At 34.1% G+C, this 19,669-nt stretch overlaps 1 protein-coding gene across 4 annotated transcripts in view; it reads left to right on the top strand.

The window, feature by feature from the left end:
- Positions 1-19,669, top strand: part of LOC134846537 (cAMP-dependent protein kinase catalytic subunit alpha-like) — a 40,056-nt gene that overhangs the window by 12,938 nt on the left and 7,449 nt on the right. For 2 of the 4 annotated variants that reach the window (XM_063863918.1, XM_063863916.1), the window contains exons 2-6: positions 7,341-7,688; positions 14,049-14,110; positions 14,179-14,307; positions 16,216-16,314; positions 16,424-16,506. In XM_063863918.1, the coding sequence (XP_063719988.1) occupies positions 7,607-7,688; positions 14,049-14,110; positions 14,179-14,307; positions 16,216-16,314; positions 16,424-16,506 (455 nt within the window). In that variant the 5' untranslated portion in view covers positions 7,341-7,606. Of the gene's footprint in view, positions 1-6,966; positions 7,212-7,340; positions 7,689-13,836; positions 13,970-14,048; positions 14,111-14,178; positions 14,308-16,215; positions 16,315-16,423; positions 16,507-19,669 lie in introns of those variants that run through there. The other 2 variants (XM_063863917.1, XM_063863919.1) reach the window with 2 other exon arrangements.

Raw genomic sequence — 19,669 nt, forward strand, 5'->3', positions numbered from 1 at the left:
TTAAAAAATTAAGGATTGTAAAAAATAGTCGTTGATAAAAAAAAGGTCAATAATTAACAAAAGCAGAAAGTCTGCAACCAATTACTCAATTATTGGTTAGTGTCAACGTCTACAAATTTCCTTTTTGAATAAATAGTTTTGTTACCAATTCTATCTGATCTCTGATTGATTCTAACTTTTTGAAAAATAGTTTTGGAGAGAAATTTTGGAGAACTCCTGTAAAAGAAACCTGTAACCTTTTAAATGATGATTAAGATGACTGAATTTGACAAATCGTGTTTCCAAAACTTTTATAGGAAATTCAAAATTGATGAAGTCAACGAGTATCCAAGTTATCTCTTATCTAGAGCACTGCGATAAGTTGGTGAAATTGTCAATTAACGCTACATAAGTCAGGTTTATCTCAAACAGAAATTGCTGATTATTATCAGAATTTTGTCAGAACACGTATAGCTCTTATCAGAACACGTATACCTCTTATCAGAACACGTATGCCTCTGATAGATTTGGGCGTTTTTAGGCAACTTTTGGCGTTTTTAAAAAGGCGTTTTTAGGCAACTTTTGGAAAACTGTGACCAAAAAATTGCGTTTTTTGGCGCACCCTTCCCTCAAAATTAGTATATATTGGCGCCAAAAACGCTTTTAGAAAAGTTTTAGGGTCCGTCATCAAAAATGGATATATCAAAATAGTACAAAAGGGACCCTTTGGGTCGGCAGGGGGTGGAATTCCTGAGGGGAAGCTAGCGTCGATACCCCCCTATATCCGCTGGTGAACTTCAGGCAGATTCATGAAATTGAAAAACCTGTCGAATTTTCGTTCCGACTTTTGTAACGAAAGTAATTGTTCCGAATTTCGTAGCGAAAGTAACGGAATATTTACTCTCGGGGTTTTTTTTTCTTCATACAAAGTTCGACTGTTTAACAAGCTATTTTTGACGGAATTTCTTTATATCATTCAAAAAAAATGGTTGCCCTGAGCTTAAATTTGAAATGATATTTCACCTATGATTATTTTTTGCAAATTTATGGGGGTTTAAAGATTTCTATTTTAGACAAATTGAGACAGTCAACGCACGATTTATTTCGCGCTATTAACGCGTAAGCGGAGATTTATTCAGTCTTAGAAATCGTTCCAAATTGGTGCAAAAAGCTTATTTGTTATAATTGATTTGTTAAAAGGAGCAAAATCTATCCTTTTGTATTTTATTTTGCGTGTGGAGTGATGATTTTCACAAAAAGTTTAAACAATCATAGACCCATTTGAACATAAATTATGACTGTCAGTTACGTAAATGCAAAACTTACCACCCAAATGATGATATTTTGCGTATTAGATTACTAAATACAGCAAAATTATTGTTCCGAATTTCGTAACGAAAGTAACGGAATAATTGTGCGCGGTGTGGGTTTTTTTTCTTCAGACATATTTCGACTTTTTAATTAGCCATTTTTCATGTTATTTTTATTACATTGAATTTTTCATGTTATTACTGCTCCATAGGCCTTAAAAGGCAGTCGGAGCATTCAGTCTTGTTTCTTTTTGGCTATATGCAAGACTGTAAAGATGTCAGCCTACGTTTCCAAAACCACAAAACTACAATGAGCCCAATTTTCCTCTGAACAGCCTATTTTTCAAGTGTCAGTGTTCGGAATAGGTAATTAGACAGTGTGTTTTTAAAGATACAAATAAGAATCAAACCCGTGTCTCGTAATGAAGATACAATAAAGTCAGACCCTAATTAAGACCGTGATGAAGACATTATTGATCGGTTTATTATTTTCGTGCGCAAAGAATTTATATTACCATATACAAGGATTTATTATAACCTCCAGCCATTAATTTTAATTCCATTACTGCGTCACTGAATCATCTATTTTTCTCTCCATCCGCTTTCAACAATATAATCTATTAAATAATTTGAAACTCTATAGATTTTAATTTTTTTTAGATTTTTAAAGGGAACTACAGTTAAACCGTCCTGCCAATGATGAAATGAATTAAGACAAACCCAATAGTAAATTACTAATTTTATGCGAGGTTCCATTAAGACTTATTTCCGTTATCTGATTTAAATTCTCTTAAAACTCATTTTAAGGAACAGGAAACTACGAAGACTTTTAATGTACTTTAATTGAAATTTGTGATAAACGAATTTGAAAAGAATATCAATCAGTTTATCGAGGACAGCAGTTTTGTCATGAATTCCATGGATGGCAGCCCCAATGGATAAAATGGCTGACATATTTAGACTGAAATACTTCTAGTTGTTGAACCAGTGGTGCGCGCAGGATTTTTTTGACAGAGGCAAAGATTTATGAGATAATTCAGTGCCTTTTTCATTAATAAGTCAGCTAATTCGACTGCAAATTATTAAAAGAAAAATCAATTTTTATGCTTTTCTTGGAACGTTTTGACCAAAAATCTGTGGTTTTTTGCGCCCCCTCTTCTGAATATACGCGGACTGACAAGGATGGAGTAAGATCAGCTTAAGTAAGAAAAAAACTTTGGAAACAAAACAATTTAAAATATCTACTGTTAAAAGTAAAACAATCAACTTAAATGAATTCTAAATGAATCTTAAGCCATCTTTCCTTTTTGTTCCGACTTTCGAAGAAAACAGAATATTTATGCTCGATGTGGTTTTTTTATTCAGTCAATTTTCACCGATCGAAATAATAATTTTCAACAAAATTTTTTATACCCCACTGAAGATATCGACTTCCTGAGTTCAAATTTAAAGAGATATTTCACCTCCGATTATTTTTGTTAAGTTTTGGGGTTTGAAAATTGCCAAATTTGCAATGTTCTAGACTAAATTAAGCTCGCTTTTAAAGAGTTATTCATAATACTGAGAGCGTAACGCAAAATTGTTCCAAACTGAATTGAGCTAACTGGTCGTATTAATTTCGTACGTTTCACAATTTTAATTTTACACATTGATTTTGTCCAATATGTATAGGTTTTTAATATATTTTTTCCCAAATACTACTTGATATGAATTAGGAGACAGTCGGAACATTCAGGGCTTTGCCCAGATACGAGCAGACTTGTCTTTTAATAACCTTGTTTTGGAGGCTTCTTAAATCAGTTTAAATTGAATCAAATTTTTAAATGGATTGAAATTTTTTTTTTAAATCTTTTTCATGCTAACTATTTTATTCAGATTATAACTCAATTTTTTTAATTTTTTTTTTCAACTTTCAATCAATAAGAGCATGCTTTTGTTTTTACTTTCCGTGCTGATTTTTGACTTTGAGTGAAATTATAGAAATAGAGAGGTAAGAATTTCGCAAAGCAAAGTTAATGGTTCAAGCGATTCGAGCTAATCAAGCAAAATGTTGATCTACCACTGAACTTTGAAGAAATTTTTATCTAGTTCTATTATTAATTAATAGTTAAGGTTTCTGCGATTCGCAGAAAACCTATGAGAAACTATAAGCATATTTCAATAGTATTAGTTATCAACATTCCAAACTGAGTTATTTTGCTAAAAATTGCCTTTTTGTCCGACTCAAGATAGTTTTTTTTTAACCATCGAAAAATTTATTTGCTAAATCCTGAAAAGAATTTTCTCAACCTAATTTTTAAAAGTAAATAACGTTTCTCAGGCGACTGAAAAAGGCTGGATTTGTCGTGTTTTTTTGCTCAAATTTCTTATCAAAAATAAAAACTGAAAAATTTTGACTTGGTTTAATTGAGTTTGATCAAGTTTCTAGGCACTAAAAATGATCCTAAATTTTCCACGTACTTTGATGTAAATCAGTGTAACTCCCAGTTCAGATCTTAAAGAAGTTATGTAAAATCAATTTTGGTTTATTTTAAATTGATTTAATTCAATTTGTATCAATCACAAGCCTAGTTTTGTCCCAGTTGTTATATTAGCGGACAAAGAGCCTTTAAAAAAATAAAGTACAAATTTTTGTTAATTTACTTTTTAGGAAACCCGTGCTTTAACTACCGTTAAACAGTAAAATTGATGAGTTTCATTGTTTAGAAAGAATTGATTCACAATTATTTGAAGAATATCAATTCACTCTGAAAACACAGTGCATATTATGTTAAAATAATTTTTCTTGAAAAGGCACTCCAAAAACCTCAATTTGAGCAGCCAGATTAAATAATTTCACTGTTTTTGTTCCGACTTTTGTGACGAAAGTAACGGAAAATTTGTGCTCGGGTTGGGGTTTTTTTTTCTTCAGACAAGTTTCGACTTTTTACTTAGCCATTTTTGACGGATTTTTTTTTATATCATTCGAAGGCTTTGTTGTCCTGAGCTTAAATTTGAAAAGATATTTACCTGTGATTTTTTCCGTAAAATTATGGGGGTTTAAAAATTGCCATTTGGCCAACAATTTTTAAATGCTATTACTGCTCCATAGACCTCAAAAGGCAGTCGGAATATTCAGGTCCTCGCCCTGATACGAACAGTTTTGTTTATTTATACCTTTGAGTTAGTTAGAGCCAGTGTTGCAAATTAAATTGTGCAACATTAGTGCAACGTTTGTTCTGTTTTCAAAATTTGTTCAAAATCTTTGCAGATAATCTGACTTCAATGTGGCTTTGTGTAAAAATCAAGCAGAAACTTGATAAAAATTTTGAAAGCCCTTTGCATTTTCGCGACATATATTGCGTTGACAAATAGCGTAGAATATAAAATGCCAAGAACAATAAAAGATTTTCGGTTCCACTAAGTCATTTCAAAACACTACCCCAGTGCATTTAGCATTGCAAAGTCTTTTTATTTCTGTCAAGAGCAAGAGTAGAAAAAACGAATTAACGAGACGGCCTGGCCTCGAATGCTTCGATGGCCATTTAACATCTCTCAAGTAGCTCTTGGTGATCATACGTTTTTTCTCAGTTTCTTCCCTTTTCGAGCCAATTGAACCGGCAGCCGATGCAATTCCTTTATAGATAACTGAAAACTATATAATTGAAATAGCATAGATTCATTTTGGCCGACGGAATTGTCAATTTTCAAATCTGTATAACTCTACAAATAATGGATGCAGGCTTAAATTCTTTTTTAAATGAGCACAGAGCTGAAATATTTTTCAAGAATTAGAAAAATCTGACCAAAAAAAAGGCTCTTAGTCTCGAATACAAAACTATCTGGGTAAAAACCAGCCTGGGTACAAGTATTCCGTTGCTTTCTTCGAAAGTCGGAAAATAAAATTGATTGGATGTCACTTAATGCTTCATGATGATTAATTTTAAAAAATAGAAAACAGCATTGCAAGCTGCGATATCAACAAACCGCAATTTTTAATGCAAACCAACAAAAGATATTTATACGCAAAATTTTTTAACTGATATTAGGATGAAAATATTGGGCGCAATTGTTTCATGCCCTAGCGCAATTTTTTAGTTCATCTTTGAAGTATGATAAAATGGTTTCCTTTGATCCATGTACATTATGTTTTTTTTTCCTAAAAAATGCGCTCAAGCTCAGAGCATTGTAACACAAGAATGTTCAGAAGAAATGTTCAGATCATGAACAATAGTAACCTAAAAATCGTAATCGAAATTTTTGAAAAAAAAATAATTGACACATTGAAAAAAAATTGAGTGGTCCAATTACGCAAATCAATTTATTTTAATTGTGAACTATGCCTTCAAACTACACAAAAAAATCTTTTGCTTGAAAATAAAAAAAATCAATTCAAATTTTTCAGACATAAATGAATGATTTTTCAGCAACGCCTAAAATGCGAAGTTTTACTACCAATTAGTCTCCCAGGAAACGTGCGAGTCAAGCGTTCCTTAGCACAGACTGCTGGGTATGTTCCGCAGTTTATTTAACTCTAGTTTAAAAGGTAAGACAGCTTATCTTTTATTTTATTTTTTTTAGATTGGATTCACAATTATTTCCAGAATCGCAATCAGTGTGTTTAGAGCATTTGTAAAAACAATATTTGAATTGTTACTTAGATTTTAATTGTCTTCTTATTTGTTTGAGTTTTGAAAAACGGCGCAAATTGAACCTATTTTTTGACTTATAAAAATCACAAATGCTCTTCGAGTTTTTTACAACATCGAGAACCAAAAAAATGAATACCTTAATTGACTTCGTTACTCGCAGGTTGTATAAAATGTACTTAGTTAAAGCGTATAGTTTAAGCTTAAATAAACTTGAGTGCAAACTTTACCAGTGGTGGCGAGGGTATGGACGCTTTTCCTTCAGGGATTCGACCCCCTGATCACCCAACCACCCATAGGGTCCCTCCTTTGGTATTATTTAAGGCATCCGGTGTCGAACAAGTCTATATTTTTTACTAAGGCGCCTTCGATACAACTATCACAAAGTGACCCTGCGCCAAAAAAGAAATGTTTTTTTTTTCGGTCAAAACATTTCAATTTAAGAACAGTGTTTCAGGCTTGGTTTTTTCAAAAATTTCCCTGCGGTGCAGAAAATGTTTCCAGAGTAGGATCTTACTAGTGTTTGGGAGAGCTCTGAAAATCAATTTGCTCCACCTAAAAAAGGTCGAGAAATGGTTCAATATACTTTTTTGAAAATTTTTCGCCCTCAAGATAATCCTATAATTCTGACCAAGTTTTTGAATGAGCAAGTTTTTGTACCTAAAATCAACTTCACAACCACAAATCAACTCTAAGATTTGCCGTCGTCCAAGAGTTACAGCTTAATGAAAAAATTAGTTCGACACCATCCCTAGGTACCCGATAACCCAAAATTTAAACTCAATGAATTTTTTCTCGAACTGTTACCCATAAGTTGTGCAATTCGAACCTTATAATAATACTCAAACGTTGAAAGTCAAAACTAATTTGGATTTGATCAATTTACCAAGACAATCAATCAATAAACTCCAACTTTCATCTCAGAGTTGATTTGCTAAATGGCGAAATTTGTCGAGAGCCTTTGAACTGCTCTGATTTCTGAGTCTAGTTGAAAGTAATCGCATAGTTGGGACGATTACAAGTGTCTTGAGTTGGTAGAATACTTGCTTAAGTTTCGATCTCTGTTTGATAAATACTCGCAAAATTTGAACTTTAGACGCTTCATCTTTTGGTAAAACGTTACCAAAACTGAAAATTACAGTAAACTGTCTTAGCTTATATTTGCATCACAATCAAGAATAGACTTTATATCTTTTTTCAACACGTTGCTTAAGACTGATAAGTAACTTTTTGTCATTTATTAAACTCTTTTTATCTTACCAATTTCATTTTATTACCATATGACAAAAACTGTGTAAGTCGGCGTGCATAATTTAATTCAAAATAACACACTTTGCTTACTACAGGAATTTTACTGTTCACAATTATTATCAAACTTGCTACTGTTTTCAGTCATTTAATCAGTGTAATTAATCTGTTTCAGTAGCTACTGGCTTTGAGACTGCAGATAAACAGCCGGGAAACCAGCCTGAAAACCAACGACCCTGAGTTCGATTTTTCTCGTCTGATTATTACTGATATTTATATTATCACCTCGTTACATAATCTTCTTACCATTGCCGAGGATTCCACAAAATTATAATTGTTTTTCTAACACTTTTTGACGAATTGGTTTTGTCAACTGAAGGGAACTGAGAAAAGGCGAACAATTGAGGAACCGCAAGTTGAAACGTAGTCGTGCTAATCGTGATGCCGTCGTTTCCGAAACTAAAGGGGTCTGGGTCGGAGAGTGGTTCGTCCAGTGACAGTTCCAAGGGATACTCCGACAAAAGTAAGTAATCCAGTTCTCATTCAGTTCAAAAGAGTACAAGTAATATTTAAGAGTTTTTCCTGTACCAATTTTAAGAAAATCGCGCCTTTGCAATCAGAAGAGAATACTTTTTCAGGCTATTTTTATATATATGGAATCCTGACTAAATTGGCTCTTACTCGATATAGCATTGTCCGACGTTTAATCATGGTACTCCATTTTGCATGCAAAATTGACATAAAAATCTGCATCCAAAATTTTTGTCCAAAAGTTTTTAATCTATCATGAAACAGCTCATATAACTCAATGCTCCATTCAATCTTCCTTGTGATAATTCGAGAACTTTGACTAAAACTAAATTAAAACAAGAATAGCCGGTTACTGAGCAAGTAGCGCAGAATGTTCCGACGATAGTCTTTAAAAAACTACAACAAAAAGCTTTTTTTCTTCAAATTAATGAAGTTTTTTCTGCATGTGGTAAAGAAAAAGTATGATGTAAAACTATATTTTAGGCATACTTGACATTTAGAGTAACATAGGCAAATAAGACAAATTTTTTTATAGAAAATTGACTAGACAACAAAAAATCAAAAAAAAATTTCAAGTTTTGTTTTTAATAATTCTTCCAAATTCTTTCCCAAATTTGTGAAGTTTTTGATTCCTAATATGAAGCTAAAAAGTCCAAAAACAAACTACATTTTAAAGGTTTAAGTTAAGCTTAATAAGCTAATGTAAGCCTCTCACTCGCTCGAAATTAGAAGAAAAATCAAAAAATTCACACTGGTTTTTCTCGACACTGAGAAACATTTTTGATTTTTTTAAAATTTCGTTCGTTTTATGACTGAAAGGGCTTTAACATGATATAACACTCAACTCAGTCCGATGATTATTTGTGGTACCTGATTTTGCGTGGCGTGGAAAACAAAAAGCAAAAAAAAAACTGAAACACACCCGAATACAAGTAGAACCGAATGTTGCGACCATGATCTTTAAAAAAATAGACGATTTTTTTTCCAATTGGTGTTTTCGTGCGTGGCGAGATGACATGATCTAACAAAATTAGGCATATTCGAAAGTCACAGTGAAATTGGCAAATTGCATGACAGCTTTTATGGAAAAATCATAAGAAAAACAAAAAAACTTGAAATAATTCATTGAAAAAATTATAAAATTCAATTTTTTGTTTGCTGTTTTTTTCAAGATTTTTATTGCAATAACGCCGCTAAGAAAACTATAAAAGTTTTTTATAAGAATTCAAATAAAATTTAACGGCTAGATCTTCTATATAATCCTGCTTTCTTGACTTCATTGCTCGAAATTTCACTAACACTCAAAAATTTAAAAGAGTTTTTTCTCGACACTGGGTCAACTTTTTGGAAATTTTCTTAATTTCATTAAAATCAGGGCTGAAAGGGCTTTAATATGATATGTAATTCAAACCCTTCCGGTATGTCTTTGAGTTACTGCTTTTGAATTAAAAACAAAAAGCAGGCTCGCACTCACTTCATTTGCTCGAAGTTGGATCAAAAATCAAAAAAATTTCAAACAAGTTTATCTTGCAGAAGGCGAGTACTCGCGCATTTCTTGCTTTTTATAAGGTAGGCACTTCAGATTTAAGGAACTTTGTATAGCTAAAATTTTGAATGAAATTCTTGAATCTGTACCTTCTCCTGTGTGAGCAACTTTTTGTTTGCTTGTTTCACGACTTAAAAAATTTTTCGGTATTTTGCCCGGGAATGAGGTTATGTTTTTAGACTACGGCAAACTGAAATAACAGTTTCCAGCTTTTTGCGACAATAAAAACTAAAAAAAAAAAAGTTATGCGAAAATCAACACAAACTTCCTCAGCAATATAGCGCTTCCTTGGCAATAAAAAACTTTGAAATGAGCAAAAAAACTATTCAAAAAAGTTAGAAAAAGTTTTTTCATTTTCGTGGTTATTCATTTTTCACAAAAAATTGACGAACCACAAACACTTTGAAATAAACAGACAAAACCTTTCAAGTTTTTTTTATGAAATTGGTGGGAACAATTTGAGCTACTTGAACAGCAACTGCCTATCTTTGTTGAAAATTGCAGTTACTTAGTGAGTAGAAGTTATTAATTCGATGTTTCATTTTTGGGCAATTTTTTCATCACGGATTTTTTTCATGAAAACTTTACAACTTTGGAGGGCGGGACAAGCAAGATCATTAAATTTTAATGCAACTTTGAGTCTTTACTGTTTTACCGCCAAAGATTACCAAAACGTTAAATGTTTTGGTCTTTGTTTGACGGTATCATCTTTGTTTGACGGTATTGATTGCAATCAATCTGATTACAGGTTCAAACCTTGAGATTCAAATTTCAAATTATCAAGAAGAAATTTAGGTCGTAAAACAGAAAAAAAACACCAAAAAATTCTAAAGTTCAAATTTTGCCAGTTGTCGCTTTCCAATTTAAATAGCGAAATTCGGATCCAAAATCTGACCCCAAAACGGATCAGTTTCCAATTTTTCAGTCAATTAAAAATTAAACCAAGTTTACTCAATCGATTACTGACAACTTTATATCAAAGTGAGACTCTTCCGCAGCCCAACTAACTTAAAGAAAGAGTTAATCTCAAAAACATGGCATATATTAATTTGTTTTTGTTTGATAGATTAAAAAGGTCGTTTTTACAAATCAACCGTACTATTTCCACGTCTAAGTGGCCTACCAAAAAGTGCCCTCCGCAAGAATGTATTAATTCTGAAAAATATTACTGTATAAATTATGTTTTTCATACAACCGGCGCAAATAAAATTGGTTTCTACGTTTTTATGCGGATTCAAATTGTATGCTGTTAATAACGGATATTAATCTTTTAGTTTAATTAAATTTTGAATCAAGTTAACATCCCCCCGGCCCCTCGAGATAGACCAAGTTAAGATCTTCCACCCCTGGATTTAATTCAGATAAAACTTGCTGCGCGCTGCATCTAGAACACTCGATCTGATTGGCTGAAAATTCTTAACTTAGAACTAAGTAAACATCCATTCTTTGGGGAAGGATGTTCACTTGGTCCCAATTTTTTTTTTAATAATACGGTTTTGAACGAATCTAGGCTATGCTCTAGGCTATAGTTTATGAAAAATCCATATTTTCTCCCCCCTAAATCGATTTGGGGGGGGGGGGGGACCTTAAGCTCATTTTTTTAGCGTAAGGTCCCCCCCAAATTAAATCCTTGTTAAAGTTTGTTGGGCTACTTTACCGGCTCACTTTCATAGAATCATTCAGTGCTAATTTAAATTATCTGGACAAAACGAATTAAATTGGAAATTTTAAACGCGTTTTTCTCAATTTAGGTTAACTTTAGGTAAGAAACGATGAAAACAAAAATTGCTGAGAAATTCAGCAGAATTAATGTGGTTCAATTTGGTGCAAAATTTGGGCCCAAAACATTATCCTAAAAACTATCATTTTTTGCTTGTTTAGTCAATCGAAATTTACGCCAAAACTACCAGGTCAAATACTGACATAAATATATCAAAGTGAGCCTCTTACGTAGTCCAACATACTTTAAGAAGGGTATACTCTGCAATACATTGTATATATATTTTTTTATTTTTGTTTAATAGACAAATAAGGTCGTTTTTACTATATAAAACACTAGTTTTTTATTTAAAAATTATTTTTGAACAATTTGGGCAATGTTTTGGAGAGTATAACATTTTTAAAGTTTGTTGGGCTACGTAAGCGGCTGATTTTGATATATTTATGTCAGTATTTGACCTCGTAGTTTTGGCGTAATTTTCGATTGACTGAAAAAGCCAAAAAGGATAGTTTTTTAGGATAATGTTTCGGCCCGAATGTCGCAAAACATATGGCAGCATATTAATTCTGCTGAAATTCTAAGCAATTTTTGTCTTGATCATGTTTTACCTGAAGTCAACCCAATTTGAAAAAAACGCCTTTCAAATTTCTAGTTTAAGGCATTTTGTCCGGATAATTTCAATTGGCACTGTACTACTGATCGACCAAGTAGTTTTGGCGTAATTTTTGACTGACTGAAAACACAAAAAATTTTTGGGGCAATTTTCGGGCCCGAAATTGCAAATTAAGTGCACCATAATAATTCTGCTGAATTTATAAGCAAGTTTTGGATCTTGTTAACTATTCCCCCACCCCTTTTGGACCTTGTTAACTATTCCCCCCTTCTATGCATGTATTATTTTTGACAACCATTTGATTTCTGTATAAAATATGCATTTCAAAACGTCAACAATTCATTGGGTTTTCATTTTCTCGCGTTTGTATTTGTATTACTAACTATTTATATAATACCTATATAAAAAATATGGACCAATTTAACATTTAAATTAAAATGAGTCATGGGGTGGAGGATCTTAACTTGGTCTATTTGCGGGGGAGGATATTAACTTGATTCAAAAACTTTAATTGGGTCTTATGGACTAAACGGCCCAATATCAAATGTTCTACATCGTAAGCTGGAAATTATGCGATCGATTTTGATTGGGTAATTTTAGCCAATCAAATTCAAGTTAGGCGGTCAGGCATTCCGATCAACTTTTCCAGCAGATAAAAATATTGGCCGAAATTTCCGAAAAGAAAGAACTTTGTAAAACAATCGGATCAATTGAGCAATCTCCCCCCCCCCCCCCATTCTCGCGTGGGGGGGGAGATAGCTCAATAGGTACTTGAGACATGTTTATAACCACTTGAAAATAGTTTGAATGACATGAAATCATAAACCATATTTTCCAACGACTGTGGAAAGCCAAAATTTACAATATCAAAGCTCAAAAGTTTCATTCAAATAGAAAAAAGAATCAATAAATCAGGCATAAAAAGCGACTTTTTTCTTTCTTAAAATTACAAAAAGCTTTTGCGTACAATATTAAAGTGCTGCGGAGAACCGTTTTTGCTATTCAGATACAAGGCTAGAGCACCAACCCTGGTAAATCGCTTTCCTCGATGAGGCTATGATCGCATATACAAAAATCTACAAAAAAAAAATTCATAAATTTCGAGTTTTTTTTTCAAAATTTTTCTCGATACTCATATAAAAAAACTTCAGTCGGTCAAATGATTGCGTGCTATAAACAAAACATCCATCTACTTCCGTTTGTTGACCTCTTTTTGAAGAGTTCATTCGTTTTTGCTGGGGGGGGGGGGGGGGGGAGATAGCTCAATTGGTCATTACGGGGGGGAGATTGCTCAATTGATCCAAACAATCAAATTAATTTTGAGTTACTTGTGAAACCATGACCAGACAAGAAAAACTTAATAAAATGGCTTGACAAATCAAAAATTCATTTTTTTTTTCATTTCGGCTAATAATTTTATCGGCTTGAAACGGCAGAATTATTTCCTTTGAAATGGCAGAAAATGTCGATGGAACTTGATTGGCTAATTAGCCAATCAAATTCAACCACATTAATTTCAGTTCAAGAGATGTAGAAATAATGATTTTGGGCCGTTTAGTGCATAAGACCCCTTTAATTAAATATATTTTTTGAAAATCATTTATAGCTATTGAACATGTGGCAGCCAAAGTTGAATTTCTGACAATCGAAATATGGAGTGGCAAGGGGGGGGTAGTTAACAAGATCCCAAATTAGATATGATGTGACCATGACGCCTCCAGAACCCCCAACGAACCGCATCATTTAAGCAATCAGACCGGTTGGTTTGCATAAATCCTATAACTTGCCATTGAAAATGCAAATTGTGCAAAATAACGGAACGTGATCGCTCACAGTTGTTTCTATAGTGCTCTATCAATGGTATTTCCGCAGTTCCTGTTGCGTTTTCGCGCAGAGAACACAAAATGCATCGGTTGCATTTCCAGAACAAATGTTGGTGATTGTTTTCATAAAACCGAAGTTCAACAGGGCAGAAAAGAAATTAAATAAATTAGGAAGGTTGCGAATGATGTTTATGAATTTGTGATGAAGCAAGGTATCATTTTTTTTGTGTAATTTGTGTATTTAGTATCTTTTTAGGGCTATGGCATAACGGTTTTCAAATCTTTATTATTTCCCAATTTTTTTTTCTATTTAATCAAACTTCGGCTCAACGTAAGATAATATGTTAGTATTTGAATTAAATGGAATAATTGCCGCTAGAGGTCGACTTGTGAAATGTTCTTTTTCTTCTTTCCTTTCTTCACAATAAAAATTCGAATGCAAAAAGATACTGTGTTACGTGTCTTTCATTTGATGGCAATATTTGAACCAAGTTTTGTTTAACGACTACTACCATCGTTTTCTACAAAATGGGTAATGCACAGGCGAAAAAGTCAGATACAACAGAAAACGGTAAGGAGAAGACTAGACCCTGCTAATGAATAGCTACGGTAATATTTCAACTTAAATGACCAGTTATAATTTTCTTTAGTGAGGGAATTTCTGGCTAAGGCGAAAGAAGAGTTCATTGCTAAATGGGATAAGCAGAGTCAGGTGAGACTTTTGAATATAAATATTTTGACGCCTGAATTATGCCGAAAAGTATCTGTTTTGTTTTGCAGGCAAACGGGAAGCTCGATGACTTTGAAATTATGAAAACTCTTGGTACTGGGTCTTTTGGAAGAGTTATTCTTGTCCAGCACAAGTCCGACAGTAAATATTACGCCATGAAGATCCTGGACAAACAAAAGGTATACATACATATCAATCAAGCTGGCATATTTTGAAATCATAAGCAGTATGTTGATTTTAATCGCAATCGCACAGGATTCTTTTGGGAAACTTACACCCATTAAACCGAAATTTTTAACATTGGTCAACATCTGAACATTGAGCTCTGAAATTAATTTTTCATGTATAACCAATTGCATTTATGGATGCTTGGGCATATAATGGGGGCTGAATCTAAGCTAAGATTAGGTCATGGTGTCAAATAAATTTCAAGGATTTCTAATCGAAGAAAATTATTGCGCGTTGTGATTAGATTAAGGTGGGATTTTTTATGGCCCAAGCAGCACAATTGTGTAATTACTAAGATGCTAAAGTTCTCTGTAATAGTGCTAGGTGATTTTATTTCTTGAATGAAATAGTTGACGGCAAAAGATATGTGCGAATGATTTTGAAGCCTATTTTAAGCTAAACTTCTCGAAAATGAACACAGTAGAAGATGGTCGAGTTAGAAGAAAGAGAGGGCATAGAGTAGGACCGAACTTCGCAAGTGCAGAAAAAGCAGGCATTATTTAAGGTCAATGAACGCTTCTGAGTTGAGAAGAGAGTAGTTGAGGAACCTATGATGATTAATATTGTACACTGGATACGACATTGAAAACACAGAATAATGAATTCGCTTAATTATTACAAATCAGAAAGTTTTAAAAACCTTGCACAGAAAATTTGGACATTTACGCGTTTGTAGCAGATTTTATTGCATCTCAGTGAATCATTAGCATTTGATTACATTCCGTTACTGAGTTACTTCTCAAGTTTGACTGATAATTACACCTAAAACGTTCCAGAAAGTACTAATTTAGAAAAATGACGTGTGAACAAAATATGCAAAATAACGTGTGAACAATTTTCGAACAGCTTTATTTTGTAATTTTGGAAGGGGGATGGGAAAGAGCGGGAACTTTTTGAAAAACCGATATTCAAAGGCTTTCATAGAATGTAACGTTGCGTTTTCTATGTCGCCCAGTAAATAACGCCACCTCTAGTTCACACGCAAGTCTTTGTAGTAGTTAGAACATAGTTGAAAGATCTGTGAGGGAAAAAGAGCCCGGCCTGAGGCCACGAAGTGCCTGATGGAGGCTCTTTTGCCCGAGGCCATCTTCAACTATGTTCTAACTGTTGAAGAGTATGTGTTTTGCCCGAGGCCATCTTCAACTATGTTCTAACTGTTGAAGAGTATGTTTTTGCTTGTTCTGCTCGTTTTTGCTCTTTCAATTGTTATAATCTGGCGTCTTTCAAAAAAGAGCCCGGAAAATTTAAAGTGCGCAAAACTATGCAAATGATTTCTTTTTTCATTCATGCGTTCTAATATTTCATTTTTCATTCGTGCCTAGTCGTGAAAGAACATATGTGAAAGAGCAAAAACATACTCTTCTTTTCGGAAGTTTGCCTTCGTGATATTTTTTCTATGTTTATTGAAAATTAGTTATCTATCAATCGGGAATTTGTAGCAAGTTATGCTGTTTGTTTGAAACATAGATAGTTGTCTCGCATATTTTAATTTCGAGCTCAATACTGTCACAAATTTTAACGAAACTTTACGATAACTTGAAAATTGAAGATGCATAGGTTTAAACAAGCTGGTCACGTGTGTTCTTATGGAATTCAGTTAAATTAAACGTGGAATTCATATGTGATCGTGGTGATTCAAATCAGAGGAGAATTCGTAAATAGGAGGCGTATCAACGTTTTGCGTTTAATTGTCACCTTATAAGTTATCACAGCAATTGCATCTAAAAATATGTAAACACCGCCATAAACAACTTAAACTAGAAAGGATTATCTGTTGAATCATGAGATACCGGATACAAAATAGATTTTTCAAACGTGTTGCCAAATCTCTTAACAAAATTGATGCACGTTTTGTTTAGGTTGCAAAGCTGAAACAAGTGGAACATACATTGAACGAGAAGAAAATTTTGGCATCAATCGATTTCCCGTTTTTGGTCCACATGGATTATCATTTCAAAGTGAGTATTGATAAAGTTTTCAAGATAAGGTTGAAAAAAGGCTCAAAATTTTCAAAGTTGAATGTGCCAATTTTCATTTTTGTCACAAGTCTGAAAAAAATTGTTTCAGGACAACACGAATTTGTACATGGTCCTTGAGTTCATCAATGGCGGTGAAATGTTCTCTCACTTGCGAAGAATAGGAAGATTCAGGTAAATTCTGTCAACTTGTATGAACTGCTGCTTAATAGTTCAATATTTTGTAACATTTTCATACCCAATATGAAAATCCAAGAGTGGTTTTAGAAGGTCCTAGAGCAGTTTTAGACTTCATTAGAAATCAAATCTGCAAAAAAACTCAAATCTGGCCATGAAACAAATAATAATAATAACAAAGGGTTTAGGAATATAATCCAAGGGTTCTCATAAAACCCAGTCATTGCATTACTCAAAGTTTAGTTTTCAGTTATAAGTAAGAGTTTCTTCAGGTCTCTACAGTTGTTGCATTCGCATAAAATGCGCCAAATGCATGTATCTGATTCGTTGTAGTGAGTTTTGAAAAACTTTGTGTACATCCCTAGAAGTCTGTTTTTGCATTCTGGGTCAAACAATATGTCTCATTTGAAGTATTCGTTGTACAGATTAGCAAAACGACATGCCCGAAATCAAAAATCTGAAACGGAGTCAAGAGCGGAAACATGATATACAAAATTATCACGCAACTCCGCTCATGACTGTTTCAGATTTAGTTAATAAAAAAAACTAACCAGCTATTAAGTGTAGCCAATGCTAAATGGATATTAACAGACTATTATATTACAAGTTCACAAGTTCAATTCTGGTCTATAGGCTTCGGCCTCTATCGACCAGCTCTTTCGTCGACGTCCATTTCGTCATTCCAAAAACGATGCGTCGTACATATACAGGGTTGTTAGTACCTCAGCGCCCGATGAAGGAAGTGGCAGAACAGAATTTTTGGTTCAGAGCAAGACGGCTGGCTAACCTATGTCCCATCAAGTTGAACGAATTTGGACTGAAGAACAAGCTCCTGACATGGATGTGGATTGTCTTTGTGAAAAGTTTCTCTGAAAGCAACTTATGCAGCTGGAAGACTTATTGCGACTGTACAACCTGTAGACTTCTCGTAAACACCTGATCAACTGTCTCTGAACGGGGGCAACCCCTTGCGTTTATACGCTAAATTCCTTATAATAATAATAATAATAGATGAAGCTTTTCCTTATTATCGCGACCATGCCGTTGGCCAACCTTGTTTTCTTGGCAATGTGCTCACGGAATAGTAGTCTCGAGTCAACTATAACCCCTTAGTCTTTCTCGGTTTGAACATTATTAAGGGATGTATTCCCATCTAAGGTGTAATTTCGTTCCGCTAGTTTTACCCTTCCCGTTAACGTGAGCGTATGGCATTTTGTCATGTTGAACTTCGTAAGGCTACCATCAGCCCATTTCGAAATTGCATTCAGATCATTTTGCAGTTCTTCATCTTCACCTAAAGCTGTGACTGATCTGTAGATTTTCGTATCATCTGCGTAGAGGAGCATTTGGGATGTGATTCCATCACCCATCGAGTTTATGTATATTAAGAACAGAATTGGTCCCAGTACAGACCCTTGTGGGACTCCACTGATGACGGGTGCCCATTCCGAAAAACTTTCGTTGAACACCACTCTTTGTTTTCTTTCTGTTAAGAATGAGGTAATCCATTCGAGAGTTTTTCCTCTGATCCCGTATCTCGAAATTGTGTTTAGTAGTCTTTTGTGGGGTACACTATCAAAGGCTTTTTGGAAGTCAAGAAAGATGATATCTACCTCGTTACCTCTGTCCAGTTCTGCTGTCCAGTCGTCAAGTGCTCTCAGTAACTGTAGGGTCGTTGATCGCCCTGGTAAAAACCCGAATTGCTTGTCTGATATGATATTGTTGTTTTCTAAAAATTCAAACAGGTGACGTCTGATGATTTTTTCCATAATTTTACAACAAATGGATGTCAGGCTAATAGGTCTGTAATTGTTAGGATCACTTTTTGCGTCCTTCTTGTGAATTGCTGTTATATTTGCGCATTTCCAATCTTCTGGTATTTCACCTTTCTCCCAAGAACTTTGCATTAAACCACTCATCATTTCAGCTATTTCGTATCGGGATTCTCGCAATACCCGAGGGTGTACGTTATCTGACCCTATTGATTTCGTAGTGTCTAGCGCATTGAGTTCATTTAGGATTTTCTCTTTGGAGATAAAGAGGTCATCAGATATTTGATTTTCTTGGTAATCCACTACTTCCCAGCTGCCTGGTGTTTCGATCGTGAATACAGAACTGAAAAAGTTGGCAAGAGTATCAGCTTTATCTTTGTCGTTCATGGCCCACTTGTCTGGTCCAATTTTGAGAGCCAGTATTGTTTCGGTTGTTTTAATTTTTTTATTCACGTAGTTCCAGAACTTTTTAGGTTGGTGTTTGATGCTTTTGGATACATCTTCTTCGTGCTTTCGAACACTTTGTCGTGTCAATTTCCTGACTCTGTTTCGAGCCGATGTGTAGTTTTCAAAGTTTCTTTGCGACTTCTCTTTCTTAAAATCTTTCCAAGTTTTATGTTTATCTCGAAGTACATCTCTTACTTCGGAGCTCATTGGCATTTTGTGTTGCTTTATCCGGATTTTCATTTAAGGTATAAATTTCTTGGTGGCAGAATCAAGAGTACTTTTGAATTTATTCCAATTTTGGTCAAGGGTTAGCAAAGATTATTTTTTAAGTCAGACCTGAGTTCATCGTAGCTTCCTTTATTGTAATTTAGCCTCTCTTTGGAGCGCCTTGTTGTCCAAAGGTTGAATTTTGTTTGTAACAGTGTGTGGTCACCTTTCCCCAGTGGAGAGATGTATTCAATGGAAGATGGTTCTAAGGTTTTATCAGTTAATAAGAGGTCTAGGAGTGACGGTTCATTATGTTTGGTCACGCGTGTTGGTCTGTCAACATGTTGGTCGAGATAAGAATCTTTGACCGCCTCAATGAAATGGTGTTCTTTGCTGTTTTCGTCGTGATTCGTGCTCACATATTTCCAGTCTATATCTCGGAAGTTCATGTCTCCCAGTACAATGTATCTAGATCGACTTGATCCTATTTGTCTTAAAAAATTGTTGAGGTTCGAGTTGTTTTCGTGAGTTGGTGATGGGCTCCGATATGTCAAGGCGATGACAACTTCTCCCTCCGTTAAAATCAAGTTAAACACTTGCAGTTCCTCGAATCCAGAGTCATCGTCTATTTCTTTATATTCGATGTCTTTACGAATGTAAAGTAGCATGCCTCTGCCTTTTTCATCCGGATTCATGTTTTTGTGTTTTAAGTTGTAGCAATCAAGTTTGTGCCA

Source organism: Symsagittifera roscoffensis, chromosome 5 (assembly GCF_963678635.1).
Source record: "Symsagittifera roscoffensis chromosome 5, txSymRosc1.1, whole genome shotgun sequence".
Classification (NCBI taxonomy): Eukaryota; Metazoa; Xenacoelomorpha; order Acoela; family Convolutidae; genus Symsagittifera; species Symsagittifera roscoffensis.